General features: G+C 53.1%; 3 protein-coding genes across 12 annotated transcripts in view; all 3 read left to right on the forward strand.

The window, feature by feature from the left end:
• Col7a1 (collagen, type VII, alpha 1) overlaps positions 1 to 13,561 on the forward strand; it is a 31,290-nt gene extending 17,729 nt beyond the window's left edge. Inside the window, exons 66-119 of the mRNA NM_007738.4 lie at positions 139 to 174; positions 245 to 280; positions 388 to 483; positions 598 to 633; positions 725 to 760; positions 879 to 926; positions 1,213 to 1,248; positions 1,376 to 1,498; positions 1,585 to 1,785; positions 1,878 to 1,913; positions 1,993 to 2,046; positions 2,195 to 2,263; positions 2,338 to 2,382; positions 2,499 to 2,561; positions 2,751 to 2,795; positions 3,107 to 3,142; positions 3,259 to 3,294; positions 3,450 to 3,494; positions 3,609 to 3,641; positions 3,715 to 3,777; positions 3,896 to 3,931; positions 4,012 to 4,092; positions 4,219 to 4,287; positions 4,409 to 4,444; positions 4,512 to 4,553; positions 4,723 to 4,767; positions 4,857 to 4,901; positions 5,766 to 5,801; positions 5,885 to 5,944; positions 6,051 to 6,158; positions 6,329 to 6,400; positions 6,507 to 6,542; positions 6,639 to 6,698; positions 6,804 to 6,848; positions 7,036 to 7,071; positions 7,184 to 7,219; positions 7,297 to 7,353; positions 7,507 to 7,578; positions 7,900 to 7,971; positions 8,181 to 8,216; positions 8,485 to 8,565; positions 8,893 to 8,946; positions 9,211 to 9,264; positions 9,342 to 9,404; positions 9,748 to 9,810; positions 9,914 to 10,030; positions 10,986 to 11,063; positions 11,156 to 11,209; positions 11,360 to 11,408; positions 12,020 to 12,052; positions 12,205 to 12,291; positions 12,475 to 12,603; positions 12,704 to 12,898; positions 13,188 to 13,561. Of these exons, the coding sequence (NP_031764.2) occupies positions 139 to 174; positions 245 to 280; positions 388 to 483; positions 598 to 633; positions 725 to 760; positions 879 to 926; positions 1,213 to 1,248; positions 1,376 to 1,498; positions 1,585 to 1,785; positions 1,878 to 1,913; positions 1,993 to 2,046; positions 2,195 to 2,263; positions 2,338 to 2,382; positions 2,499 to 2,561; positions 2,751 to 2,795; positions 3,107 to 3,142; positions 3,259 to 3,294; positions 3,450 to 3,494; positions 3,609 to 3,641; positions 3,715 to 3,777; positions 3,896 to 3,931; positions 4,012 to 4,092; positions 4,219 to 4,287; positions 4,409 to 4,444; positions 4,512 to 4,553; positions 4,723 to 4,767; positions 4,857 to 4,901; positions 5,766 to 5,801; positions 5,885 to 5,944; positions 6,051 to 6,158; positions 6,329 to 6,400; positions 6,507 to 6,542; positions 6,639 to 6,698; positions 6,804 to 6,848; positions 7,036 to 7,071; positions 7,184 to 7,219; positions 7,297 to 7,353; positions 7,507 to 7,578; positions 7,900 to 7,971; positions 8,181 to 8,216; positions 8,485 to 8,565; positions 8,893 to 8,946; positions 9,211 to 9,264; positions 9,342 to 9,404; positions 9,748 to 9,810; positions 9,914 to 10,030; positions 10,986 to 11,063; positions 11,156 to 11,209; positions 11,360 to 11,408; positions 12,020 to 12,052; positions 12,205 to 12,291; positions 12,475 to 12,603; positions 12,704 to 12,898; positions 13,188 to 13,198 (3,321 nt within the window). The 3' untranslated portion in view covers positions 13,199 to 13,561. The remainder of the gene's footprint in view (positions 1 to 138; positions 175 to 244; positions 281 to 387; positions 484 to 597; positions 634 to 724; positions 761 to 878; positions 927 to 1,212; positions 1,249 to 1,375; positions 1,499 to 1,584; positions 1,786 to 1,877; positions 1,914 to 1,992; positions 2,047 to 2,194; positions 2,264 to 2,337; positions 2,383 to 2,498; positions 2,562 to 2,750; positions 2,796 to 3,106; positions 3,143 to 3,258; positions 3,295 to 3,449; positions 3,495 to 3,608; positions 3,642 to 3,714; positions 3,778 to 3,895; positions 3,932 to 4,011; positions 4,093 to 4,218; positions 4,288 to 4,408; positions 4,445 to 4,511; positions 4,554 to 4,722; positions 4,768 to 4,856; positions 4,902 to 5,765; positions 5,802 to 5,884; positions 5,945 to 6,050; positions 6,159 to 6,328; positions 6,401 to 6,506; positions 6,543 to 6,638; positions 6,699 to 6,803; positions 6,849 to 7,035; positions 7,072 to 7,183; positions 7,220 to 7,296; positions 7,354 to 7,506; positions 7,579 to 7,899; positions 7,972 to 8,180; positions 8,217 to 8,484; positions 8,566 to 8,892; positions 8,947 to 9,210; positions 9,265 to 9,341; positions 9,405 to 9,747; positions 9,811 to 9,913; positions 10,031 to 10,985; positions 11,064 to 11,155; positions 11,210 to 11,359; positions 11,409 to 12,019; positions 12,053 to 12,204; positions 12,292 to 12,474; positions 12,604 to 12,703; positions 12,899 to 13,187) is intronic.
• A 1,287-nt stretch (positions 13,562 to 14,848) lies between these two features.
• Positions 14,849 to 15,850, forward strand: Ucn2 (urocortin 2). The gene has a single exon (NM_145077.1). It carries the CDS (start codon positions 14,858 to 14,860, stop codon positions 15,197 to 15,199), a length of 342 nt encoding a protein of 113 aa, NP_659543.1. The 5' UTR covers positions 14,849 to 14,857; the 3' UTR covers positions 15,200 to 15,850.
• Positions 15,851 to 16,957: 1,107 nt separating this feature from the next.
• Pfkfb4 (6-phosphofructo-2-kinase/fructose-2,6-biphosphatase 4) overlaps positions 16,958 to 27,308 on the forward strand; it is a 43,965-nt gene continuing 33,614 nt past the window's right edge. For 3 of the 10 annotated variants that reach the window (NR_153429.1, NR_153430.1, NM_173019.5), the window contains exon 1: positions 20,588 to 20,798. Coding sequence is in view for 6 of the 10 variants with exons in the window: in NM_173019.5 (NP_766607.3) it covers positions 20,702 to 20,798 (97 nt within the window). In the remaining 4 variants the exon portion in view is untranslated. Of the gene's footprint in view, positions 17,087 to 18,560; positions 18,844 to 19,904; positions 20,799 to 20,818; positions 27,305 to 27,308 lie in introns of those variants that run through there. The other 7 variants (XM_006512135.3, XM_006512134.3, XM_006512137.4 and 4 more) reach the window with 7 other exon arrangements.

A 27,308-nucleotide genomic window follows, 5' to 3' on the forward strand; every position in this document is an offset into this window, starting at 1 on the left:
TGCTGGGATGGACAGACACAGGTACTCTAAGACACACGGCCATAAAGCTACAGGCACAGATTCAGTTACAGTCATCTGAAGTCTATACAGACGGTCTCGAAGCCAGACCATTTGGGCTTACGGGTCTTCTGCCCTCAGGGAGACCCTGGAGACCCTGGAGAAGATGGAAGGAAGGTAAGCCCCTCTCTCGGAGGATGCTGTGGCCTCAGATTGGACCACGTCTAAAAAGCCGTATCTCCCTTAGGGAGAAAAGGGAGATTCGGGTGCCCCTGGAAGAGAAGTAAGTGCTTGGTTTTTTTTATATTCTGTGGTTCCTGATCATGACCCTGTGAGAAATATGGTTCCACTCCTCCCTGGGACCCTGGATAGTAACTGTATCCTCCACAGGGCCCTGATGGCCCCAAGGGTGAACGTGGAGCTCCTGGCAATCCTGGACTCCAGGGTCCTCCGGGTCTCCCAGGGCAGGTCGGTCCTCCCGGCCAGGTGAGTATCTAGGGTAATTGTAGGATGTGGGATCAGTAGCCCATTATGCATCCTGAGCTACTGTTTTGGGGTGCCTTGACCTATGTGACCCCTTCATGTTCCTTCATACTTCAGGGTTTCCCTGGTGTCCCAGGAATTACGGGTCCTAAGGTGAGTTTGTGTATCTGTGTTGGGTAAAGAGTATGATGCGGGGCTGGGCAGGATTAGGAGACATGTTCCCACTGGGTCATTCTCTTTCCAGGGTGACCGTGGAGAGACTGGATCCAAAGGGGAACAGGTGAGGTTCCCACCTTTTTCATCTGTCTATGGATGTATACATATCCCGCCCCCCCCCCCGCCGCCTTGCCCCCCACCCCACCCCGACTGGGTCCCAGTAGTCAATTTCTTGTCTCCAGGGCCTTCCTGGAGAACGTGGCCTACGAGGAGAACCTGGGAGCTTGCCAGTGAGTAAGACCTGGCCCTTGTCTGCATACCCTGGCAGTCACTTCTCTCTCTTGCCCCTTGCCGTCGGACTCTATGGGTTCTGCCCTCTGTCCTCAGTCACTTGCACCACTGGGTTCCTATAGCTTCTGTTCAAGGAAGCAGAGGTGGTGGAGAAATGCCAGAGATAGGCCTCACCCCGACCTCCAGACGGCAAGAGGGTGCAGACACTTTCTCGGGAGACAGTGTGGGGCAGGAGAGAGGGCCTTCTCTTGCCTGACTAGTTCTTTACCATCTTTGTGTCCTCAGAACGCGGAGCGTTTGCTGGAAACTGCTGGCATCAAGGTAGGTTGTTCAGAAGCTGATGGAGGGTCCAGTGGGGCCCTAAGAGACAAGCGGTGTCCTCGGGGCCTCGCGGATGAGTTGTAGCAGCTTCAGGCCTGCTGATTCTCTGTGCCTTCACCGCTCTTAGGTGTCGGCCCTGCGGGAGATCGTGGACACCTGGGATGAGAGTTCTGGCAGCTTCCTACCGGTGCCTGAGCGGAGACCTGGCCCCAAGGGGGACCCTGGTGACCGAGGCCCTCCAGGCAAGGAGGTAAGTGACTGCTGGATGCTCAGTGGGTGTCCCTGGTGGAGGGCACACTCTTACAGCCACAAGCATTTACCCTTCTCCTCCCCCAGGGCCTCATCGGCTTTCCTGGAGAACGTGGACTGAAGGGAGAGCGTGGAGACCCTGGCCCTCAGGGGCCTCCTGGCCTGGCCCTGGGTGAGAGGGGCCCACCTGGCCCACCCGGCCTTGCGGGGGAACCCGGAAAGCCTGGCATTCCTGGACTCCCAGGCCGGGCTGGTGGTTCAGGGGAAGCAGGAAGGCCAGGAGAGAGGGTGAGCCTGGGGCTGACCAGGAGGGGTGGGGGAATGGTGGGAGAGACTGGCCTTCCCACTAATGTTGGCCTCTCCCTGCTCTTTGTATCCAGGGAGAAAGGGGAGAGAAAGGAGAACGCGGGGATCAGGTGCGTGCTGGGGAGACTCTCTGAAGGGGCCTTCCCGGAGCCTTTACCAGTTGGCACAGCCTCCTGTTTCCTTCTGCAGGGCAGAGATGGCCTTCCCGGCCTCCCTGGACCACCTGGCCCTCCTGGCCCCAAGGTGATCACCCAGCCTTGTGACCGGTGATGATACTACCCTAAGATTGGGCCCCAGAGACCCCAAAATTTTGTGTGATCCTGGGACCTGTACTGATCCTGTCACACCAATATGGCAGACTCATCTTCCCTTCATGATTTTGTACTTATAGGTGGCCATTGAAGAGCCAGGCCCTGGACTGGCTAGAGAGCAAGGACCTCCTGGACTCAAGGGTGCCAAGGTCAGTGTGGGGTCAACCTGTGACTCAAGCCTTACCACGCCCCTCGGGCCTGACCTGACGTCTCATCTAAACAGGGGGAGCCAGGCAGTGATGGTGACCCTGGACCTAAAGGAGACAGGGTGAGGCTTCCTACCCTACTATGCCGTCTTGCTGTGGGGCATGTCGTGAGTGGTCTGCATCTATATGTGTACACATGGCAGAGAATGGGGCTCAGGGCAGGATGTTTTGTTTGCAGGGTGTACCAGGCATCAAAGGCGATGTGGGAGAGCCTGGAAAGAGGGGTCATGATGGCAACCCAGTGAGTTCTTGCCCCATAAGTCACATGTGTGTGAGACCATGGCTCTTACATGTGTTGTCATATATGCAGGGCTGGAATCAGCACTGCTTAGGAGATAAGTTCTATCCTTGGCCATCGGGGGCAGGGTGGGCATGAAGAAGAGGGGGTTGGGTGTCAGGACAAGGTGCTTTTAGACCAATTCTTTTACAGGGTCTCCCGGGAGAGCGTGGTGTGGCTGGGCCTGAAGGGAAGCCGGTGAGTGGATTGGCCACGAGAGTAGCCAACCTTGGATCTGAGCCCCTCGCTGGGTTTATTTCTTGAGGGAGGGAGTAGGACTATGCCTACTATGTGCAAATTTCAGACATAGGTGTATACTGCCTGACAGGTTTACTGTGTGTATGTCTGCGTGTCTACGAGCTATTTGTAAGGGCAGACCACAGGTATATGGCCATCTGTTCTGGAGAGGTGGGCAGTATAAGGATGCTCACCAGATATAGGTCCTCAGAAGGTGGGGACAGGCCAAAGTGAGGCCTGGACCAAGGTTCATCAGCCCCTTCCTTGTGCAGGGTCTTCAGGGCCCAAGGGGGACCCCTGGCCCAGTGGTGAGTACATTAAAACCTTCATTTTGTTCCTCCTATCCTGTGCCAAATGCCAATGAAAAACATTACCTGCTTTCCCTGGGTGGGGCTGGCTCCTTTCATCAGACTGTCCCCAACAGGGTAGCCATGGAGACCCTGGACCACCTGGTGCCCCGGTGAGTGATGGAGAAATGATGGTTTTAGTGAGGGTAGGAGAGGGAGGGGACAGTCATCTGTCATTGTTGGTAAACCAGGCTTTGTTCATGAGAATCCTGGAACCCCGACAGACAACACTGAACCCCGTGTTCTGCCTTCACGCTTTTTTTCCTAGGGTCTTGCTGGCCCTGCGGGACCCCAGGGGCCTTCTGGCCTGAAGGTGAGTGTAGGCACGGAAGGGGAATGGGATGTACAGATGAAGAAGGGAGGGGGGATGCCACACATGTCTATTCCCACGATGGAGCTAAGCACGTGGTTTCTGGGACTTTTACAGGGGGAGCCTGGAGAGACAGGACCTCCAGGACGGGTGAGTGGTGTAGCTGTTGGGGTAGGTCACAAGGACACTGTGGGTTTGCCACTGTCCTGACTCCTCCTTCCAGGGTCTGCCTGGACCTGTTGGAGCTGTGGGACTCCCTGGCCCTCCTGGCCCTTCCGGCCTCGTGGTGAGTGAGTTGCGGTAGGGATACCATGCAGTAGGTCCTGTGTTCCATGGGTTCCACATTCTCCCGTGTCCTTTGTCGCTCACCTTATATGGCCTTATATCTGCTCCCCACTCCCCAGGGTCCACAAGGCTCTCCAGGTTTGCCCGGACAAGTGGTAAGTCCTGGTGGGCTTGGGCTGGGATCCAGGGGTTAAGGGTCATTATGCAGGTCCTTGACTGAGCCCCTTCTTTTCAGGGGGAGACAGGGAAGCCAGGACCTCCAGGCCGTGACGGTAGCAGTGGAAAGGACGGAGATCGGGGAAGTCCTGGTGTGCCGGTGGGTGTTTTAGGAGGGTTGGTGGTGGGCTTGTGATGGAGCCCTGTGCCCAGCTGGCTGGGTAGGAGCTGGGCAGTGGGGATAGGATGATGGAGAGACTTGATTCCTCACACTGCTCTTTCATAGGGGTCACCAGGTCTGCCCGGCCCTGTTGGACCTAAAGGAGAACCTGGGCCTGTGGGGGCTCCTGGACAGGTGACTCTTGCCTCTGCTCCCTACTCCCTGCCCTAAGCCTCAGTTTCCACTTACCATCTGGAATGGCAGGACAGAGCGGGAACCAAGGGCGGCTAGACCACTTACTGGGCATTCCCCACAGGTGGTGGTCGGGCCCCCTGGAGCAAAAGGCGAGAAGGTGAGTATTGAAAGAAAGGGCTGTGGAACGGGAATGAGGGAAAGCCGCTGACATCCTCTGTTATCAGGGAGCCCCGGGAGACCTTGCTGGAGCCCTGCTGGGTGAGCCGGTGAGTGTGACACCCCTGTCAGTAGGGGTCCTTTGACCCTTGGTTTATCTATCTTCATGATTCTTAGCTTTCACAAGATCCTCCACATTTGACCCTGGCCTCAGGCCTACCTCCTTAAGATCTGTTTGTGACTAACACATGCATGGTCCTATGACCCTAATGTCTTTAGGGAGCCAAAGGTGACCGAGGACTGCCTGGACCACGGGGTGAAAAGGTGAGTATGTCTGGGCTCCCAGCATAAGTGTTAGGCAGAGTAGGGGTGAGGCCGGGAGGCCAGGGGCCCTGACCATCCTCTATGTGCAGGGTGAAGCTGGCCGTGCAGGAGGACCTGGGGACCCTGGGGAAGATGTAAGTCTGGGCTCTGGGCAGGACCAAGCCTGGCTTGACCATGAAAACAAAGACCATGCTTGGGGTTGTTCATAGCGCTGAACCCTTACTGCCTATGTTCTTGGGAAGTTTCTGCTTGGAACACATAGCACACAGCTGCACGCTTTTTGGTTTCCTTATTTGTGGACTTCCATACTTGTGAACGCCAGCTTGGCTTCTGTGCACCCATCCTTCATCATGGTTCCTTACCATGACTGAACCCATGCAGGTCTGATACTGCCTCATCTCCCAGGTCTCAGGATGCAGCAGTATCTCTGTAGGCCTCTCCTTGGCCACGTGTTTCTAATCTTGTGTTCCACCCCCATCTGTCTGAGTATTAATCTGTGCTCACGTCTAAGTTTCCTGATGGAGTTTCCATTGAGCGCCACATCTGTGGCCCTTCCTATTCGCCTGCTCACGTGTGAGCTCTGTGTGCCTGTGGTCACGGCTGAACTCCCACGTGTCTGTGGTCACATCTGGGCTTCCCTTGGCCTGTGTTCTCACAAGCCTATGGTCCAGTCTGTGTTTCCAGAGGCCCGTAATTATCTGAGTTCTCTTGTGAATATTTTTGGTCCATAGAGAAGCTTGGTATTAACATTCTTATACTATTAAAAAATGTGTATGAGTGTTTTGCCTGCTCGTTTGTGCACTACCTGCTTGTCTGTTGCCTTTGGAGGCCAGAGAGGACATTGGATATCTTACTGAAGTTGTAGATAGTTGTGAGCCACCATGTGGTTGCTGGGAATTGAACCCAGGACCTCTGGAAGAACAGCCAGTGCTCTTAACCTCTGAGTTATCTCTCTAGCCTGAATTACTTTATATAGACACGTATTTCTTATTTTTTAGGGTCAAAAAGGGGCTCCAGGACTCAAAGGTCTTAAGGTACATTTATATGGAAGGGTCTTTGCTTGGAACCATGGGCGTGTGACTCTTTAAACCTGATGAGACCCCTCTTTCCCTCAAAGGGTGAGCCAGGCATTGGGGTTCAGGGCCCCCCTGGCCCAAGTGGTCCTCCAGGTATGAAGGTGAGTCAGTGCTCCTTCACAGACTCCTGAGGTGGGAGGAGGAGTTCTGGGGCCTGACCTGGGAAGGTGTCTTTGTGCGACCACTCCTCCTTTGAATCTGTTTCAGGGAGACTTGGGCCCCCCTGGTGCCCCCGGGGCTCCTGGTGTTGTTGGGTTCCCTGGTCAGACAGGACCTCGAGGAGAGACGGGCCAGCCAGGGCCTGTTGGAGAGAGGGTAAGAGGGCTAGGGAGCGCACTGGAGACTTAGCCACCTCGGGACCTCTGAATTTGGTAGCAGGTGGGGAGGAAGGAACTGGGTCCCTTCCTTGGTGGTACCCAGTCTTGAGAGGAAGGGAAGGGTGCTTCCCAAGCCGCTCTGTATCTCCCTTGCCCCACTTTCTATAGGGTCTGGCAGGCCCTCCAGGGAGAGAAGGTGCCCCAGGTCCCTTGGGACCACCTGGACCACCAGGGTCAGCGGTGAGTAGAACTGCCCACTCAAGAGTTCTTGGTAGGGATTAGGCCATGAGGTTGGGTGTGGGGGCACTTCAAGCCCATAGGTTCCTCATCTCACTCTGACCCACAGGGAGCACCTGGCGCCTCTGGACTCAAAGGAGACAAGGTAGGTGGCATGCTGCTGGCTTTCCTATGCCTCACTGAGCTCCTATAATCCTCTGTCCTCTACTGAGTCCCCTTACTTATTCCGGTTGAACTCTAGGGAGACCCGGGAGCAGGACTGCCGGGGCCCCGAGGTGAGCGTGGTGAGCCAGGTGTCCGGGTATGTATATGTCACCACAGCCAGGGCTCACCACCCCTCCATTGTAGTCCTTGCCTCAGATTCCCAACCTCTGACTCAGTGGACCTAATGTCATCCATCATTCAGGGTGAAGATGGCCACCCTGGCCAGGAAGGACCTCGTGGACTTGTGGTATGTCCTGTCGAGGAGAGCCCAGTGGAATGACTCATCCCTGCCTGACTGCAGACTGTCCTGGCCCTCTGGTTCTCCTCGCTGGCTCTGGTCCTCTTATTCCCTCTCTAGTCCTGTCTTACTCTCTGTCCCTTGAGCTGCCCTAGTCCTCCACAGTCCCATAACTCACCATCACTGTTTCACACAGGGGCCCCCTGGCAGCCGGGGAGAGCAAGGAGAGAAGGTAAGAGTGTGGGAGGAAGGCCCCTGGGTGAGTGGGGGTGGTGATGGATATTGTAATTAAGGTCCAGGCCCCTCCCCCAGCTCCTTGAGATTCACATTCTTCCACCCAATAGGGCGCTGCTGGCGCTGCAGGGCTCAAGGGTGACAAGGTGAGTGTGGTATCAGGGATGGGTAGAGCAGGAAACTGGGGTGCTCCTGACTCTTCTCATTCCTCCCTGCCCCTCAGGGTGACTCAGCTGTGATTGAGGGACCTCCCGGGCCACGAGGTGCCAAAGGGGATATGGTGAGTGGGTGGGTCTGGTTCAGATATGAACTTGGTCTCCCTTGGCCATAGGAAAGAATTGGGTGGGGCTGGCCCAGGGGACTTGAGAGCTCAGCTTTCCAGAACATGAGGGGCACCCAGCTCCTGACACTGATTTCTGACCTCTTGACCTAGGGTGAACGAGGGCCTCGGGGCATAGATGGTGACAAAGGACCTCGGGGAGAAAGTGGGAATCCTGGTGACAAGGTACAAGGAAGAGGGTGGGTTTTCCTCATGGGGGTCCTGCAGGCTGTTAGTGTGTGTGTGTGTGTGTGTGTGCGCGCGCACGCGTGTGTGTGCACGCTCATGCCACAGAGTCAGAGAAGGACAAAGCTTACTGTGCGCAGTAGTGACTCCAAGGTGGAAGAGAGGATAGGGACTGTGCGGGAGAGCTCCAGTGGTCATGGTGAGACCAGGAGGAGGCTCTGGCCTACAACTCCATAAGGAAACAGCAAGGGGGCTCTTTGGATGTTAGGGGTGCTCCAAACGGTGTCTTAATTCTGTCCTTTCTTCTGGATACTTCTAAAGGGTTCCAAAGGAGAGCCAGGTGACAAAGGCTCAGCTGGATCGATTGGAGTTCGAGGACTCACAGGACCCAAGGCAAGTTCCACCCCAGGCTTAGTCACTCACGCTCACACCTGCCTTGGGGATTTCTTATGTTAAAGGGATATTGGTTTCCTTGGTCATGTGTGTTCACACAGGCTCTATGTGCAGACTGGGCCCTGGTTTAACTGGGTCACCAAATGATTGCATGTGCCAGCTTAAGGCACCGTTACACTGAAGGACTTACCTCAATCTGTTTCCCATAGGGAGAGCCAGGTGCTGCAGGGATCCCCGGTGAGCCGGTAAGATACCCCAATCCCATAGAGACACCCTGTCCTCATAAGGTCTTCATTCCCATTAGGCCTTTTAGGGACCTAATTTTTTATGACCTTCCTTTTCTCAGAAGCTTCTGCCTCTAAAGTGAACTCTATGGTGGTGACCTCAGCCCATGCTGACCCTTGTCCCCATGGCAATGGGTGGTGACTGGAGTCCCCTGCCTGCACTCTAAGGTGGTTTCTCTTGATCCCTCACTTTCCTGTCTTGATCCATGTTAACACCTTTTCTCCACAGGGAGCCCCAGGAAAGGATGGAATCCCTGGTTTCCGAGGAGACAAAGGAGATATTGGCTTCATGGGTCCCAGGGGCCTCAAGGTGAGCCAAGATGGCCTGGTGTTGGAGAATATGGGGCCTAGGTTCAGATTTGGGAGCTCAGGGGTGTTAGCTCAGGTTGGAAATGTCTAACCAGTAGTAGGAGCTGGTTTTAAGCTCAAAGATTCAAGGTGAAATAGAAGTAGCCCTTTTTAAAAATTTTGGACCCAGGTTCTTTGTGTAGTGCAGGCTAACTTTAACTTAGTATGTAGCCAAGCCTGGACTTGAACTTCTGACCCTCCTGCTTCTATTTCATGAGTACTGGGATTACAAATGTGTGCCATCACACTTGACTGAGAAGTTGCCTTCTTATCTGCTTTCCTACCTTAGGGTGAAAAAGGAATAAAGGGAACCTGTGGCCGTGACGGAGAGAGAGGAGATAAGGTATAGATGTAACAATGGGAGATTCTGGGACTGTGGGGCTGATGCGGGGGCCACCGAGGATGAGGAGGGGTCCATGGGGCTGATGCAGGGGCCACAGGGTCTGATTCGGGTGCTGTGGGGCTGATGCGGAGGCGGGGATGGGGAGCACAGGGACTGATGCGGGCATCATGGAAGTTGATGTGAGGTTGTGAGGGCTGTGGGGATGGTGTGGATGGGCTGTGGGTGCTGGGGCCCAAGGCTCACTCCTCTTCCTGATACCTCCAGGGAGAAGCTGGTTTTCCTGGTCGCCCTGGGTTGGCAGGAAAGAAAGGAGACATGGTGAGTGTCAGGGTACACCCTAAATGAAGAGGGGCAGTTGACTAGAGAGCCATCCTCACATTTTTTTTTTCCTCTAGGGGGAGCCTGGTCTGCCGGGTCAGTCTGGGGCTCCTGGGAAAGAAGGCCTGATCGGTCCCAAGGTACAGGGGCTCTTGATAATGGACATGAGGGGGGTGGAGTCAGATAGGACTTTCATCACGATAGAGTCAAAGAAGGCTTTGGGGGATCGTGTGGCTGATTCTGAGATTTCAGGAGAGGTTTGGGGTCAGGAATAGAGAGTTGGCATGAAAAGGTAGACAACAAAGAAGGGGTCATGTTGTATCAGGGCAGGGCTTGGGTGGAGTTGGTGTTATGGAATCACAGTAGAAGCAGTAACAGATGCTTGGATCATACACTGTAGAGGGCACGGGGACTCACAAAGCTCAAGGAGATACAAGAGCAGGATGTCAAGGTTGAGTATTTTTCTGCTTCTTCTGTTTCCAGGGTGACAGAGGCTTTGATGGGCAGTCAGGACCCAAGGGTGACCAAGGCGAGAAAGGGGAGAGGGTAAGTTGAGGTCAGGGTTTGTGGTCTGGGGGGAGCATTGTCTCTGGTAGTGGTTTTGTCTTGAAGGGGTTTTAAACACCAACCCTTCTCTATCTTTCTGCAGGGGCCTCCAGGAGTTGGGGGCTTCCCAGGTCCCAGAGGAAACGATGGCTCTAGTGGTCCCCCAGGGCCACCTGGTGGTGTTGGTCCCAAGGGACCCGAAGGGCTTCAGGGTCAGAAGGTAAGGCTTTCCAACTGTGATGTTTGACTTAACCCTCCCCTCCCTGATATTTTCAGACAGGGTCTTACTGTGTAGCCCTGGGTGGCTTGGAATTCTCTTTGTAGATCAGGCTAGCCTCAAATTCAGAGTTGTGCTTGCCTCTGCCTTCCAGGCGCTGGGATTAAAGGCTTGCACCTCCATGCCTGCTGCCATTTTGTTTTTTAACGTTTATTTTTTAAATAACAATCATATCAATGTTTTGCTTGAAAGTGTGTCTTTGTACCACATGTGCCTGGTGCCAAGAAGGCTAGAAAGGGATCACATCCCCTGGAACTGGAGTTACAGATGATTTTGAGCAAGTGTTGGGGCTGGAGAGATGGCTCAGTGGTTAAGAACACTGACTGCTCTTCCGAAGGTCCTGAGTTCAAACCCCAGTAACCACATGGTGGCTCACAACCATCTGTAATGGAATCCGATGCCCTCTTCTGGGGTGTCTGAAGACAGCTGCAGTGTACTTACATATAATAAATAAGTAAATCTTGGGAAAAAAATCAAGTGTTGGGGCTGGAGAGATGGCTCCGTGGTTAAGAGCACTGACTGTTCTTCCAGAGGTTCTGAGTTCAAATCCCAGCAACCACATGGTGGCTCACAACCATCTTTAATGGAATCCGGTGCCCTCTTCTGGTGTGTCTGAAGACAGCAACAGTGCACTCACATACATATGAAATAAATCTTTAGGGAAAAAAAAGAATATCAAGTGCTGTAACTGCTGAGCCATCTCTCCAGCCTGTGCTGACAGTTAAACCCCACAGCTGTACTTACAATCAAGTGCTGTATTGCACTCCCTGCCTTTCCAGCTGCTGTAAATCTGGAACCCACAAGCCATGCTTTAATCTCTGAACCGTGGTCTTTCGCTTGCCTGTATTCTGACCCAAACTGTCACTGACCCTGCTTCCTTGGTCCTTGTATCTGACAGGGTGAGCGAGGTCCCCCTGGAGAGAGCGTGGTGGGGGCTCCTGGTGCTCCTGGCACCCCTGGAGAGAGAGGAGAGCAGGTGAGTGGGGATACCCCAGCGTGGAGTCAGAGATTAGCATCACCTCTGATGTCCGAGATCTGTCACAACCTGGTCACACCTGTCACATGTAGGGACGACCAGGACCTGCTGGCCCCCGTGGGGAGAAGGGAGAAGCTGCGCTGACTGTGAGTTTAGCCTGGGTGGATTAGGGCACTCAGAACCCAGACCCCTGAGTCCTGGGGCTCTTGACTTGATAATGACTTGTCTTTGATTCCTGCATTGTGAGATCCATGATTCATGGGTTCTTCGGGGACCTTGTGGTCTTGTGTTCCCAGGAGGATGACATTCGGGACTTTGTGCGTCAGGAGATGAGTCAGCACTGTGGTGAGTGGGTCTGGTGTGGAGTCTCCTTTCCTAACTGCATCCCGGGACACCTAGATGGGGGCCCGCAATTCCCCAGAACTTACAGAGGGCAAGTGGAGACCGATGGCTATGAGCAACACAGATGTTGAGAACAAACATGCTAACAGGACTTCCTTAATGGGGAGGGGGGCGGGGGAGACAGAGATGTGGGTGGCTACACTGTGTTCTGATGACTATCTGTGTGGAGGGGTAGTGTAAGGCACAGGGCTGGTCCCAGCTGTGACACAAGATGATCCTGGAGCCCTGATTCTTCCTGTCATGACTGCTTTCATCTCCTTGCCTCCTGCGTCTGGCCCTTTCATTGCTGATCTGTTTCTAGCTTCTTGCCCTGAGAGTTCATCTCCTCTACACTCCCTCCTGTCCTCCTCCTCCTCCCTTCCTCCTCTTCCCCCTCACCTGTTCTCTCTCCTCACTCCTTTCTCCCTCCCTGGCTGGCTGGCTCTATCTCTCTGTATATCTTAGCCCCCATGCATGTGCCTTTTGTCTGTTTCTCTTTCCCCATCTTCCTGCCTGCCTTTGCATTTTGTTCTCCATTTCTCGTGGTCTCATTCTTCCTTTTCTGTCACTTCCAGCCTGCCAGGGCCAGTTTATTGCGTCTGGATCACGTGAGTAGCTTTCTGTATCTAGAATGCTCTTCATCCAAGGCACCAACTAGATGCCTATCGCCTGGGTCCTCGCCTGGGTCCTCTCAGTAGGGGTGTGGCTAGGGTGGCTGACCATGATAACCAAGGATGTCACCGCCTGCTCTGTGCTTCAGGACCCCTCCCCGGTTATGCTGCGGATACAGCTGGTTCCCAGCTTCACCATGTTCCTGTGCTCCGGGTCTCTCATGTTGAGGAGGAAGGTGAGCCCACAGGGCATGTACAAGTTGGGCACAGTTATGCATATGGGTATTCACTAGAGCACATTGAATGTATATAGAGTCTACACACAGGACACACACAAGTTTCTGCACATGGGGGAGATGGTCTATTGTGTCCCAGAACTAGCAGGGGTCTCCTCACAGCATACCCCACCCTGCCTGCAGGCCAGGTGCCCCCTGAAGATGACGATGACTTCTCTGAGTACTCTGTGTATTCTGTGGAGGACTACCAGGAGCCTGAAGTTCCATGGGATGGTGAAGCCGAGATTAAGGGCTGGGACCAGAGAGGTTCAGGTAGTGCCAAGCAGAGCCCACCCCACCGCTGATCTTTAGCTGATTTCGGATTCCTCTGATTCCCCACTATCCCCGGTGACCTAACCACTACTGACCCTAGATCTCTGCTCCCTACCCTTGGATGAGGGCTCCTGTACTGCCTATACCCTGCGCTGGTACCATCGAGCTGTGCCTGGTGGCACAGCCTGTCATCCCTTTGTCTATGGTGGCTGCGGAGGGAATGCCAATCGTTTTGGAACCCGTGAGGCGTGTGAGCGCCGCTGCCCACCCCAAGGGGTCCACAGCCAGAAAACAGGTATGAGCATTTAGCTCTCAGTGAAGGCTGCATCTACACCTGTTAGTGCTTGGCCAAGACATTCCCTGAGTCTGGAGGACCTGGAGCAGATTCCAGATCCCATAACTGGCTACATATCCCCAGCCGAGGAGCCGGCATGGTCCCTCTCCATAGTCCTTTTTGCTAAGGGTCCCTCTTGAGTCAGAGCACACACCCCATCCCTCCTGGAGGCTTTGGTATGTTTCTGTGCAGACTTCACGTTGGGGAAGAACCTCAGAGGGCTGAATGTTTTCTGATGTGTTCCATGCAGGTGCTGCCTAGGACTGAGGCCCGGATGATGCGCTTGGTGGCCAGCAGTCCCTGGAGGTGGCAGGGTCTCAGCCGGGTCCTGCTGTGCTCCATTTGGTGCTAGAGTTGTGTGTGCACGTGAGCATGTATATTGTGTGTGCACATGAGCATGTCCACTATTTCAGTGACTTGGTCCTGTGGGTCTAAGTGGGGGGGGACCCCCATGGACAAATCCCCATTGTGGCGCCCGCTTTCCTGGCAGATGACTCACTGTTGGGGGTGGCTGTGGGCAGTGAATGGATGTGACTGGTGTCCAACCTGCCCCTTGACCCGAGGCTGTGATACCATGGTGCTGATGGGAGGGGACGGGGCATTAAAGCTGCTGTTTTAAAAGGCCCTTGTTGTTGATTGTTTGGGTGGGTTGGGGGCATCAGGAGGCAAACTTCCTTTGGGGGAAGGGGCAGCCTACATCATACTGCGGGGTGTAAAGTCCTCACATCTGACCCTTGTTATTTTTCTGTGTTCTCAGTCCCCCTAACTTGTCCCCTCAAAAATAAGTAGGACAGGGGCTAAGGAGGTGTCCTAGCTCCCTAGGAGGGGGTGAGTCATAGGTAGGGGGCTGCCTCATGCCAGGAAACATGCTACCCCAGGAGGCTGGGGGAGATAAATGGGCCTTGGAGTGGAGGGAAGGGTCAGCTGCAGGACTGTTGCCTGGCCCTAACCCCAGCAGCCCCAGCCGTCGTCTCAGCCTATCCCCGAGGACATTGACATAGCGGTATAAGTAGCCTTGAGTCGGGGTGGGAAGGGTCTGCATTGAGGGGGCCTGGGGTTGGTAGGTGGAGATGCCTGGACCTGGGAGGCGCTGGGGTCTTTGCTTGTTTTGCTTCACCTGCCCTCATTGCTGTCCCTCCTCAAGCAGCCCTGTGCTCAGAACCTGTCTCCATGGGGTTCTGGAGTCAGGTCACTCTGGGGTTTTCTGAGTCTTTCTTTCTCTCTATGTGTCTCCTGGATGGCTGCTCTCTTTCTGCCTTGTCTCTCTTCCTGTCTTCCCCTCTATTGCTTTGTCTCCATCCCATTCACCCCCCTCTTCCTCTTCTGCTCCTCCCCCTACCAATCCCCTTTCTTTCTCTGCCTCTGATGCCGGTCTGTCCTTAGCTCCTTCTGTTATCTCTGGAGTTTTTAGGCAGGGTCTCAGTTTTGCAACCCAATCTGGTTTCAAACTTGGATCCTGCCTCAGCCTCCCAATTGCTAGGATTATAGACAGACACCACCCTGCCTAAGGAAGCATTTTCATTTCTTCTGTCTCTGGTCCTGTTTGGCCTTCTCCTCCTCCTCCTCCTCCTCCTCCTCCTCCTCCTCCTCCTCCTCCTCCTCCTCCTCCTCCTCCTTCTTCTTCTTCTTTTTTGAGACAGAGTTTCCTGGAACTCACTCTGTAGTCCAAGCTCACCTCGTACTCAGAAATCTGCCTGCCTCTGCCTCCCAAGTCGCTGGGATTAAAGGCATGCGCCACCACTACCTGGCAGTTCTCTTCTTCTTTCTCCAACTTTGTCTCTGTGTCTCTGCCCCTGGCGTGGCCTCTGTAACCTCTCTAACCCCTCTTTGCCTCTTGCTTCTAGCAATCTGTCTCTTTTGAATGAACTATAGCTGCCGAGCCTGGACCCTGAGCCTGTTTTCTCCTTACAGCCTTCCCACATGATGACCAGGTGGGCACTGGTGGTGTTCGTGGTCCTGATGTTGGATAGGATCCTATTTGTCCCAGGAACTCCTATCCCCACCTTCCAGCTCCTCCCTCAGAACTCTCTGGAGACAACTCCTAGCTCTGTGACCTCAGAGAGCTCCTCAGGTACCACCACAGGACCCTCAGCTTCCTGGAGCAACTCTAAAGCCAGCCCTTACCTAGACACCCGTGTCATACTCTCCCTGGATGTTCCCATTGGCCTCCTACGGATCTTACTGGAACAGGCTCGTTACAAGGCTGCCAGGAATCAGGCTGCCACTAATGCTCAAATACTAGCCCATGTTGGCCGCCGCTGAGACTGAAGAAGGGGTTCCTAAAGATGGGGTGACCCTGGATGAGAAGTTCTGGAGGACAGCCACAAAGCTGGACAGTACTACATTTGGCCAAACACATACCCAGAGATCACCGAGATGGACCACTGCCATAGCTTCCAAGTATCTACAGTGTGTTTCTACAGCTTGGCCATATAGTGTCTTGCCATGCTTCTGAGCCCCTAACACTTAATATGTTTGGGCATCTTGGACTCTAGCATGTATGTTCAATATATGTAATCTTGTCATGTCTAGCTGAGTCTGGCAGTCACAGAGCATCTAGATACCACCATGTGAGCTCCATCCTTAAATGTAAAGGAGAGTCAACATAGAACCCCAGTGCTGCACCTGAAGTCCATCTAAGGTCCACAGGCCTGCCCCCCTCCCCAGGCTGCTACACCAGAGAGTGCTGGAGGGGGTCACATGCTTGTTTTGTGGTCTTGTTTTTGTTTTTAAAGACAGTCTTGGGCTGGTGAGATGGCTCAGAGGTTATGAGCCCTAGTTGCTCTTCCAGAGGTCCTGAGTTCAGTTCCCAGCAACCACCTGGTGGCTCACAACTATCTATAAGGGGATCTGATGCCTTCTTCTGGCCTATGGAAGTATATGCAGCAGAGCATTCACACAATAAATAAATTTAAAAAAGAGAGAGAGAGAGAGAGTCTCACAATGGGATCCTTGCATGTCCTAGAACTTGCTAATAGCAATCCTTCTGCATCAGACTCCTGGGTGTTCGTGTTACAAGCATGCGTCATCACATATGATGACGTGCTTGTTTTGTGCTCTGTGAGGTAGCATCCTTCTTAGATGTGGTTCTCAGAAATGTCTCCAGGCACTGGCATAGGTGACTACACGAGAATGTGGGAAACCTGACCCTGGTGGTTTTGCTAGTGTGTGTGTGTGTGTGTGTGTGTGTGTGTGTGTGTGTGTGTGTGTGCATGCTGAGTCTCTGCCTGCTATAAATCTCTGATAGCTGTGGGGGAGGGGGATGGAAGAAGAGGGTGTTTGACTCCCAAATCTACACATAGCACACAGGGAAGCACTGACTAGCCACGCCTCAGCAGCCTGCTAGGTGCGCAGGCATCCATGGCTCGGGATGGAGGGAGTGGAGACTCCTGAGGACCCCAACCCAAGCCAACTCTTTGCTTTCCTTGATGAATTGTCCTAAGCAGAGTGATGCCACCAAGCATCTTGGAGCACTGAGTGATACCATGTACATGAAAGTTGTGGCTGCAGAGGTACTCAATAAATGTCAGGTGACTGAAGGGTAGGGTGCACCCGAATCACCCAGGCAGTGACACATGAGGGCTGAGTCACACCTGGCTTCCTTGCCCTTCCACTCACCTTCCCGCCCTCCCCTCTGACCTGCTCACTGTGGAAAGAGTAGGCTTCTCCATCGCAGTGTTGGGCTGGTGCTGAAACTCACTTTCTGGGGAGTGTGAGCCTATTGGCCTGTGGTTGAGGCAGGGACTCCCAGTGGTGTAGACAACTCAAGAAGAAGAAGAAAAGACCGGACTGGACCCTGAGAGGTATGGGCTGCTCTGACTGGCAAAAGCACTACTGGGCTAATGGCCTGGGAGTGCAGAGTGCAGCTGCTTGCCTGGATGGGGGGGCCTGGCAACCTCACAGAGCAAAGCAGCCCTGGGAGGGCGGGTCTAGGACTGTTGGAGAGGCAGGGGCGGGGCCGGTTTTCTGAGCCAGCGTTGTGGGGTGGAGGGGTGCAGGGGCGGGATTTCCTTACCCTTCCTCAGCCCCGTTGGGGGGCGGGGACCGAGGGAGGGGGCGGCGGCCCTGGCTAGTTCGGTTGCAGGATGGACAGATGGACATTAGGAGGCACCTCTCCAACCGACCCTTGGCGGGAGAGCCACGGCCAGGGTAGGCATTGGGTAGCATGGGGAGGGTGGGAATTGGGGAAAGACTGACTTGGGTGTAGTAAAGATGGTGTTGGACAGAGCATAAGGGTGTTGGGGGTCTCTCAGAATACTCTGAGAGGGCATCAATCTATCAGTGACCTGAAGGGGAGGGAAAACTAGGACCTTGTAGGGAATAGGGGCCTACCAAGGTGGGATGTCTATAAATAGTGTCTTCCTTTAGCCAAGGAAGAGAGCCAGCCAGCTGGAGCTGCCTGAGGCAATCCCCACTATGTCCCTTGCTGGTCTCTGAGGGGTCTTGTTCATCATGGTCACCCAGTTTGGGAAGTTTTTTGCTTTTGTTTTTGTTTTATATAGATCTGCCTTGGCCTTTAAGCCTATATTTCTAGGGCACCCACTGTGTGTTCTCTGCTGGTCTTGAGCTTCTTTACACACCTACTGTGTCCATTTTCTTTCTCATAAGCCTCTCTCTGAGCTGTTTCTATGCACCTTTGCTAGCTTTGAATCACTTGGAGCATTTACTGTGTGCTCTGTGCCAGGCTGGATCAGGGTTCCCAGGCTGCCACTCACACAGCTGCCTACCCCTAAACCAGAGCCCCTCACTGTGAACCCTGGGCCCAGAGGGTGCTGGGGACAGCTCTTGGAAATAGCCACAGGAAGCTGGTCTTCCTGGGAACTGCCTCCACCCAGCGAAGCAGCGTCTGGTCAGGGAATGAAGAGGAAGAGAAGGAGAGGCCAGCAGACCCTGGACAGCATTGTGTTCATGTGCATATGCCTGGGTCCAGGACTAATCAATATCTGCGTTTCTGTGTGTGAGCATGTTCACGAGCATTTGTGTGGCAGGGCTAAGGCCCCTGGGTCTTTGTGTTGTAAATGGTGGCTTAGTAGTACAGTCAGGACTAGGCAGAAGATACAGAGTGGGAAGGGTTTGACCCTTGAGGACTGAGGGTGGAGGACTTTGATCATATGTCTCCTACTAAGAGGTCCAGTGGTCAATACATACCCAGAGAGCCAGTCAGGGCCGGACCAGTTCATGGCAGAGAAGGTCTGAGCTAGCCAAGTTCATATCTGAGTAAACACTAGCATCCCAACACCGCCTGTGCATGGGACAAGGGTAATTGGTACACTTTGAGATGCTCTCAAGAGGGAGAAGCCATGAGCTCTCTGAACATGAGACAGAAAATTGAGATGTGGCAGGCGAAGCTCTGAAGGCTGGGAGATGAGCCTGTGGGCTGGCTCTGTTATCTTGACTCCTCCCTGGTCCCATTCTCTGTTCCTTACCGAAGAAGAAATGAGGTCATGGGAAGGGAGCCGGGAAGTGGGCCCTCGGAACTGATGTTGACCTATGGTCTGTGGATAGATGGACTTGAGAGGGTGTGTCTGGGTCGGCTGGGGGTGAGCTCAGAGGAGTGGGAGGTAGAGAGCTACATTTCCTGAAACCAGGTTCAGACTGGGTGTGGAGATGGCTCTGCCCTGGCTACCAGCTCTTGAGTAACAGCCGGGAGTTCTGGGGAAGAGGATGAGACACTGATGGGGTGCTGGGTACCCATGTGTATCTAAGGTGGCAGCCTTATGAGGACTGACCATGAGGTTTCTATGGCTGACTGTGGTCCCAAGATGACCTAGGCCATGGCCAGGACATAGGCAGGGACAGAAGGAGTAGCTTCAGAAAAGGAGTTCACAAGAGGAACCCTGTGGGTGTGCTCCAAGCTGCTCATTTCCCTCTGGGAATGGAGGGAGGATTCTGCAACTGGCAAGGAGGTAAGAGGAAATGAATCTCTGCCCAGAGCAGGGTAGTTCCCAAAATAGCCGGCCAGAGCTGGTACCAGGGAGGCCCCAAATGGGCTTCTGAATTTTATTTCCTGGTGCAGTGGTTAAGATATCTTGGTCACAGTCCTTCTGTCTATGCCAAACTCTGGAGAGTTGGTTTGAGACTTGATGAACTGACCCAAAGCAGAGACGTGAAAGGAAGGGATGTGGGCCAATTGTGAACGGGGTCAGCCTTGTTTTTCATGTCCCTAGCTTCTGGCTGGGCATATGTGAGGCAGGAAACCTGCCAGGGGTTTGGTGGAGGGCATCACTAGAGGGTAGTGAGATCGAGATTCAAACCCTGTTGCTGGGGCCTGCACAGAAAATATACAGTTTGGAGAGGCGGGGCTGAGCAGAAAGAAGAGGCCTGAGCTTTCTGGAGACTGGTGGGGGTCAAACGCAGAAGAGTGACTTCCGAACACCACCCCTCACTGGCCTCTAAGGGGTCATGTTCACTGGGGGTCGCCCAGCTGGAGAATTCGTTCATATGGTACCACTTTAGCCCTTAAGCCTGAGCTGCCAGCCCTGGCCCTGGGCCCTTGTCCCAGTACATTTTCAAAGGCAGAGAGGGAGGTAATATAATGAATGAGAACGCCCACATGTTTTTAAACAGATTTCTGAGGCTGACACATTTAATCTGTACCACAGTCTTGTAAAATTGATGACGTCTGCATCTCATTTTCCTGATGAAGAGACAGAAGCTCGTTAAAAAAAAAATTCATTATTAAAACACTAATTGGGGCTGGGGTTAGCTTACTTAGCATACACAAAGCCTTAGGTTCTCTAGGTTCGATTCCCTGCATAAACTCTGTGGAAACACTGGAGCTTGGAAGGTGAAAGCAAGATGAGCAGAAGTTCAAGGTTATCCTCAGCTACACATTAAGTTCCAGGACAGCCTGGCAACATGAAACCAGCCCTTCTTCTCCCCCCCAAAAGAAAGAAAAACCAAACAGCAATAAAATTATAATTGGTAAAATATAAATCCTGGGAAGAAAATCAGAATACTGCTTAGTGAGACCCCAAACAGCTTGTTCATATATTTCAGAGATTTAGCCTAAATTCCCCAGCAGCCAGGCCAAAACATGGTCGATTTTGAGATGTATTCTGTGTTTATGTCCCTAAGAGAAGGGAACTTTTTCTGTGTGGTTGAACAAGTTGTTCTTGTGGACCCGGGAAGTTTCAAGGCTAAAAGCAACCGAGGAGGAACGAAGAAGGTCCAGGAGGGCGCAGCGGTGGTTGACTTCCAGGGCAGCAAGTCAGTCATTAGAGCCATTCAGGGACAAGTGCCACGCTGGTCCAGACTATCCGGCTCTGAGGATCACGCAGGCCTGCTCAGCTTCTCCGTACCCTTCTCAGTAGGCGACTGTGAGGTCACATTTCTCAAGGGAGTAAGAGGCCACACAAGCTTTGGGGCAGGGCTGCAGCACCCTGGGCGGGACCATGAGTGGGGCCTATGCATATAAGAACAATCTGGTTGAGTACAGTAAACTTCACATCCGGGGCGGGGTCTGCATAATCCGGGTGTCAAAGGTAGCTAGTATTGAGCATGCGCGTTATCAACTCTGGTTTGACGGATGGGGCGTGCTTAGTCCAAAAGAAGCTATAGTAAAATTGGGCATGCGTAGTCGTAGGCCAGTGCCTCTTTAGTTTGGGTGGAGCCTATTAGTTCTGGGGCGGGCCTGCGAGAAGATTGACAAGAGTTGGAGCCGCTAGAGGGTGGGCGGGGCCGGAGGGGCGGGACCTCGGGTGGCCCGAGGTGGCCCGGTTGCTGGGTGAGTAGCAGCGCAGTCCGATTCATCCCAGCCCAGGGATGGCGTCTCCACGGGAACTGACCCAGAATCCCCTGAAGAAGATCTGGATGCCGTACAGCAATGGCAGGCCCGCTCTGCACGCCAGCCAGCGTGGTGGTAAGACCGGGGTCCTAAAGGAGAGAGAGAAGGTGAACCCTGATGGGTGGGTAGACGGCCTAGACGAGGGTCTCGAGTGAAAAGGCAGGAGACTGGTAGAGAAGCAGGCACCGGTGAGGCTATTGTAACTGGTGGGCGGAGTCGGGGACAGGTGAGAGGCTGAGAACAGGTGAGCGGGAGTGACCGTGGTACCGTGACAGTGGCCCGCAGAAGTGTGGTGAAGCAGGAGTGGGGACAGATGTGAGGGGACATCTCAGTCTGTTGGAGACTGGGTCTGACCCAGTGGATAGGCACCGACCCGAGCTGTTTCCAGTGCCTGTGTATAGAAGAGGACTTCGTTTGTGGCCGTGGCTCTTTACTCTCTCCTGGCCACAGAGTGGGCTAGCGGGAAGTCTGGCTGGAAACTGAGTTGTGTAGCTCCAGACAAGGCAGTTGGCTTCTTTGAGCTGAGAACTTTTGAAAGCCTAGCCATGGGCTAGTTAGTAGTCCTCAGGTACCCCTTGGTTTTAATGCCAAAGTTTTAGAGGAACTTTGGGGGAGTACAGTTGTCAAGATTTGGACAGTGGGAACGGCACACCATATGGACCTATATCTGTGCCCCTGGATGTGGAAGCACCCACTTGAGTTCACTGTTAAATAACTGCACAGGAGAGTCAAACATCAAAGAACTATGCTGGAATTTGTGAATTGCGAAGTGACTTACCTCTTCTGGGATCCTGAGTGTTCTCATCTACTTCCTTGGCTTTTCTGTTTGTTCTTGAACGAGTCTGTAATTTTTTATTGACAGGGAAAAGAAAAAAATTGTTTTATAAGTAACTCAAATATTGTAATGAATTTGCAGCTTGGCAAAGACCTCAGAGAACATCTCGTACAACTGGTGGCGCAGATATGGAAATGGAGATCAGGCTGTTGTGTGATGTGCCAGGGTCTCCGTGCATTCCTAAAGGCTGCTGTGTGTGATAAGGGAGGGGAGGGTCCTCTACGCTTCTGTGGCCAAGGCCAGCCTGAGGCCACGACTTTGACCATTACCATAATGAGAGGGGTTGGGAGTGGGGAAGGCGTGTGTTATATGATCATGACTTGGGTCCTCCTAGAATGGCAGTAGTTCAGAAGCAGACTGTGTTCCTGTGGGTGGTGGCTCTGACCACAGTATGGGTACTGGTGGAGCCATAGCTGTGCAGACAGACACATTCTGAGTCCTCAGGGGCTGTGGATTTAGCCTGGCCAGCTTCCAAAAGGAAGAATTAATCAGAAGCTCCTTGCCAGTCTATTAGGACAGCCGTCCAGACCAGAGGGTGGCTGCCCCCGTTACAGAAGGGCAGGGACCTGGACTTTGGGGACAGTAACGCTCAAGCCACATCCTGGACCAGCTGTGTGATCTTGGACAAGGAGCCAACCCTTAGACCTCAGCCTAGGATGAGACCATTGTCATTTTTGCCTCTAACAAGTAAATACTTGAAAATTGGAAGCAAGCTGGGTGTGGTGGTGCAAACCTTTGATCCCAGCACTCAGGAGGCAGAGGCAGGAGGATCTCTTTGAGTTTGAAGCAACTCAAAGTACATAGTGCGTCCCAGGGTGGTGAGGGCTTTGTAGAGTGACTCTGTCTCAAAAATAAACAAACAAAACAAAACACAAACAGAGGGAAGAAAGGAAAGTAGATCTCACCACCACCAATCTCCTTTTTGCCTTTTATTACATCAGAGTCGGGGACTGAGGTGTCAGCCTGAGCCAGACCCTTCTGTCTGCTCCCAAGGCCAGGCCTGTACATCTTTCCCTAAGTTCTAAGTATAGGATTGAAATGTGGCTCTTGTATCACGTGGTTGTGGCACGTGTCTTTCGTCCCAGGGAGACAGAGGAGGCATATGGATCTCTGAGTTCAAGGCCAGCCTGACAATGAGTTCCAGAACAGCCAAGGCTACATACACTTTTCTGGACGGGAGGTGACATGGCCAAAGATGAGGCTTACAGATGTGTGCCCTAGCCAGGGATCCCAGAGGTCACAGCACAGCCAGTCAGCCTCTCTGTATGCACCTGTGACCAGTGACCTGGGGCCAGGTTGGAAGACTGCCAGGACAGTAAAGCCCCTAGGGCAAGGAAGGATAGATGGCCTGACCAAGACCCTTCCGAGGAAGAAAATGCCTGCTTCTAGTTGGGGCTGCTGGTGGGTTTTCTCTGCTGTCCCCAGCTCCTCGGGGTCCCCAGCTCCTTGGGGTGTTGGTGTTGGTGCCAATTGACACAGGCACGTTCTCCAGTCTCGAACACCATAAGCAGTTGATAAAATTTGATACATTTATATAACCCAGAGCCACGCCGACGTGTCTGGAAGCTATTAGTCTTCCTTACCATTAGCATCCCAGCTTAGACCTTTAGGAGCTCTGAGGAGATGGGACAGGGCATGAGGGACCCCAGTACCGTGGCAGGTAGGATATTGTTTTTTGTTTTTGAGGATGTAGTAGACTGGGCTAGTGTTGACCTTGTGTTCTCTTGCCTCTGTCTGTCTGCTGGCCTGCCTGTCCGTCCGTCTTCCTTTGTTTCTTTCTTTTTAAGTTTCCTAGGTTTTATTTACTTATTTTATGTGTTTGAGTATTTTGCTTTCATGTAGGTCTGTGAACTGTGTGTGTGCCTAATGTCCGTAGAGGTCAGAAGGCAGCACCAGATCCCTTGGAACTAGAGTTCTGGACCCTTGTGCTCCTCTGTGGGTGCTGGGAACCAAACCCTGGTCCTCTGCAAGAGCAAGAGCTTTGTTGTTGAAAGACAGCGTTTCTCTGTGTAGCCCTGGCTGGCCTGGAACTCTCTCTGTAGACCAGGCTGGCCTTGAACTCACAGAGATGCGCCTGCCTCTGCCCCCAGAGTGCTGGGATTAAAGAGACGTGTGCCTCAACACCAGGCTAAGAAGAAGCGGTTTTAACTACTGAGCTATCTCTGCAGCCCCGAGTCTTGTTTTCTGATGGCTTCTTTTAGTGACTTGAGATGTGACAGGATTTGTGTGTATGCACAGGGCACCTGGAGAGTCAACTTCTGTCCCCTGAGTGGGACTGTCATGTGATGTTGCTTAATTTTGAAGAGTTCTTCCTTCCTCAGTGTGGTCAAGATGCGGGAAACAGGTGTAGTCAATTCAGGTGTCTACCTGGAATTCACTCCAGGGACTGTGGCTGTGCCTTTGGCAGAAGTGCCTGGAAGTAGGTGGGCAGGTATAAGCTCTCCATTGCCACAGATGTCTCAGGCCTCTAGGCTCCGAGGCTCTGTGGCCTTCAGTAAATATATGGAAAAAGTAAGCAGAGAGGGCTGAGTTGACAGGAAGTCTTCTGACTTCCTTCTTTCTGTGTGTGGTGTTATGTGCTGGCTACCAGATGTTGGAGTCCTTATGGGCCCAGGGCTAGCGTCTGACTGCAGACCCCACCTTTTCTCACTTTTCTCAAGGTCTGCAGTGTCCCCCCTGGTTCTGCCCTGTGTATAATAATTTCTTCCCTCGAGGGCCTATCTCCACATCTTGCTGTTGTAGGCAGGGCTGCCACGAATGCTCTTGAACTTTGGTTTGCTTTGTTTCTTTGCTGGGAAGCTTATCTTAAGGAGCAGAGGTGATCACCAATTTATTGCCTTGTTTTGTGCCCAGATCCAATCTGCTGCCCTGACTGCCCACCTTGTGGGTTGATGGGAGAGGGGAACAGGGGCACTGTCACCAGAGACTGTGGGAGGAGGCCCAGGTCTACTCTGGAAAAATAGATGTCGTGCTGTCTAGTTTTTATGTCAGCTTGACACAAGCTATAGTCATCTGAGAGGAGGGAGCCGCAACTGAGAAAATGCCTCTGGAAAATCAGGCTGCAGGCAAGCCTGTAGGGCATTTTGTTAATTAGTAATTGATGGGGGAGGGCTCAGCCCATTGTGGGTGGGGCTATCCCAGGGCTGGTGGTCCCGGCTGCTATAAGAAAGCAGGCTGAGCTGGCCATGATGAGCAAGCCAGTGAACAGCACCCTCCGAGGCCTCTGCGTCAGCTCCTGCCTCCAGGTGCCTGCTATGTTTGAGTTCCTGTCCTGACTTCTTTCAGTGATGAACAGTGATATGGAAGTGTCAGTCAGATAAACTCTTTCCTCCCAAGTTGCTTTTAGTCACGGTGTTTCATCGCAACAACAGAAACTCTAGGACAGGTGTGAAGATTAGATACAGTGCCTCAGTACTGCCCCTGAGGGAGCAGTAGTGTGTATGTGTGTGTAGGTGTCCATCGGTAGGGACAGGCGGATGGATTGCCCCTGATATACTCTCTTTAAATTGCTTCAGCACTCCTTGTCAGCCTGGGCAGGAATTGTGCAAATAACAGACTCCAGAAGTCTGCTGGGCCTGAGGAGGAGGCAGGGCCTTGCTTAACTCCGTTGGTTTCTTCTAACCTTAGCCAATACTGAGGTTACTCTGCAAGTGTCCTCCCTTTTGCTTCAGCCCACGTCTCCTTCCCGCCCCCCCGGGGGTTCCATGTCTGGATCATGCACAGGAATGATGCCGCCCACATCCCTTGACCTGAGTGTCGTTGGGGCTGAAGTTCGCTTGTGTCCATAGTCCAGGATGCTGCTGGAGCAAGGCGAAGGGCGCAGCTTCCCAGGCAAGCTCCAGCTTTTCCTTGGGGAAAGTGCTAAATCATGCTGTGAGGGCAAGACTTAGAGTTGCCAGAAGGTGCCAGACTCAAAACAGGGATGGAAGCTTGCCTGATTGCTGACACCAGGTAGAGCTGTCCCTGAGCTCTGTGCTCTAGAGAGACAGCTAAGGGGGTTCTTTATAGTCTGGCAAAGGAGGGCAACTAAGTGGACAGAGGAGAGGCAGGGACAGCTCACCACATCTGCTTAGCAGTCTGTCCCCTATGGGCTTTTTGGTTTGGTTTGGTTTGGTTTGGTTTAATAGCCCTGGCTGTCCTGGAACTCGCTCTGTAGACCAGGCTGACCTCAAACTCAGAAAGATCTTCCTGCTTCTGTCTCCCAAGTGCTGTGTGATTAAGGGAATGAGCCACCACCGCCCAACCATCTCCTCTGGTTTTACTGTCCCTGGTCCTATGGGTGATGAAAAAGAAGGCTCCTGTGACTAGGATGGGGTCACATTTGGTCACTTTGGAAGCTGAGTTGAGTCACAAGCTCTCCTGCTGCTTGGTCATCAGTCCCAGGCAGCTGAAGCGCAGGGACGCTGTGAACAGGTCTTTCCCTGCCTCCAGCCTTGGCAACTTCTCTGATTGACATCCCGACTTGGTAGCATGTAAAATGGAGATGAGCAGACTATTAAGAGGATTGTCATTGTTGGGCCTCTGCTTCAGTCCCATGTGACCCTCACCTTGATGTACTTCTTGTCTCCCTGCTCCTAGTTACTGCACATCGGTGCTGGGCCAGGGCCATGGGTGGCTGGGGCACTGCAGGGATAGTGTGGTTAAATCCTTCCCTGGGGGAGATTCAAACAAGCTCTACCCCTCTTCCTAATGTCCCAGTGGCCTTCGGAGGCACAGCTCCACAAGTTCAGTCTAAGCTGATGAGTTGACTGGACCTCCTTACAGAACATAGGTGAGGGGTCCTTACACACAGCAGGTGGTAGTGTGTAGCCGGATACTCCGGTGAGGGTCTCCCAACCCTGCTCACACTTCCACGAGGGGATATAAACAACAAACCTAGGCACAGCTGGTAGTTGCTTGGCTTGGTGGACAGTCACTAATAACGGCTACTCCAAGGAATCAGTCTAGAGTTGTAGTCATTAGTGAGGTGACCAAATAAGGGGTGAAAATGCCCCAGGTTCGTGTGCAGGTGCTCTTGGAAAAGGACAGGTTGAAGGGAGACTTTTTTTTTTTTTTTTCTGTTTTTGGTTTTTTGAGACAGGGTTTCTCTGTGATAGCCCTGGCTGTCCTAGAACTCACTTTGTAGACCAGGCTGGCCTCGAACTCAAAAATCCACCTGCCTCTGCCTCCCAAGTGCTGGGATTAAAGGCGTGCACCACCACTGCTTGGCTTGAAGGAGGAGACCAGGAGACCACGGTGGAACTGGCACATTGTTAAATGAGGTAGATGGAGATTAGGATATGGATTCCTGTGTGAGAGGGGCAGGCTTTGGCTCTGTCCTTTGGGCAATGGACAGCTCCCTAAGAATGTCCAATTGCTGGCCTGTGCCTTGTATACATACCGATGTGTGCTTTGTGATAGAGCGGCCGGTGAGGTTCCAGAGCCCATAGAGTCTTGGGAACAGAGCAAATGTCAGCCTAAGACTGGCTCTGGGGGTTCTTAGGGGGCTGTCTGATGCCAGGAAGCCAGGGACGTACAGCTGGTACCAATCCTGTGCCCAGAGGCTGATCCAACACGGTCGAGAGGGAGACTTAGTGATCCAACAGCCTGTGGCCATGTGCCTGAAACTAGCTGCTCTCCTTGTCGCTGTGACAACATACCTTAAGGAAGAAAATGTTTTTTCTGGCTCACAGTCAAGGGGACAGACCATCATGGCAAGGAAGTTGCGCGGCAGAAGCTTAAGGTGGCTGGCGACATGGCAGCCACGGTGA

Source organism: Mus musculus, chromosome 9 (genome assembly GCF_000001635.26).
Source record: "Mus musculus strain C57BL/6J chromosome 9, GRCm38.p6 C57BL/6J".
NCBI classification, from domain to species: Eukaryota; Metazoa; Chordata; class Mammalia; order Rodentia; family Muridae; genus Mus; species Mus musculus.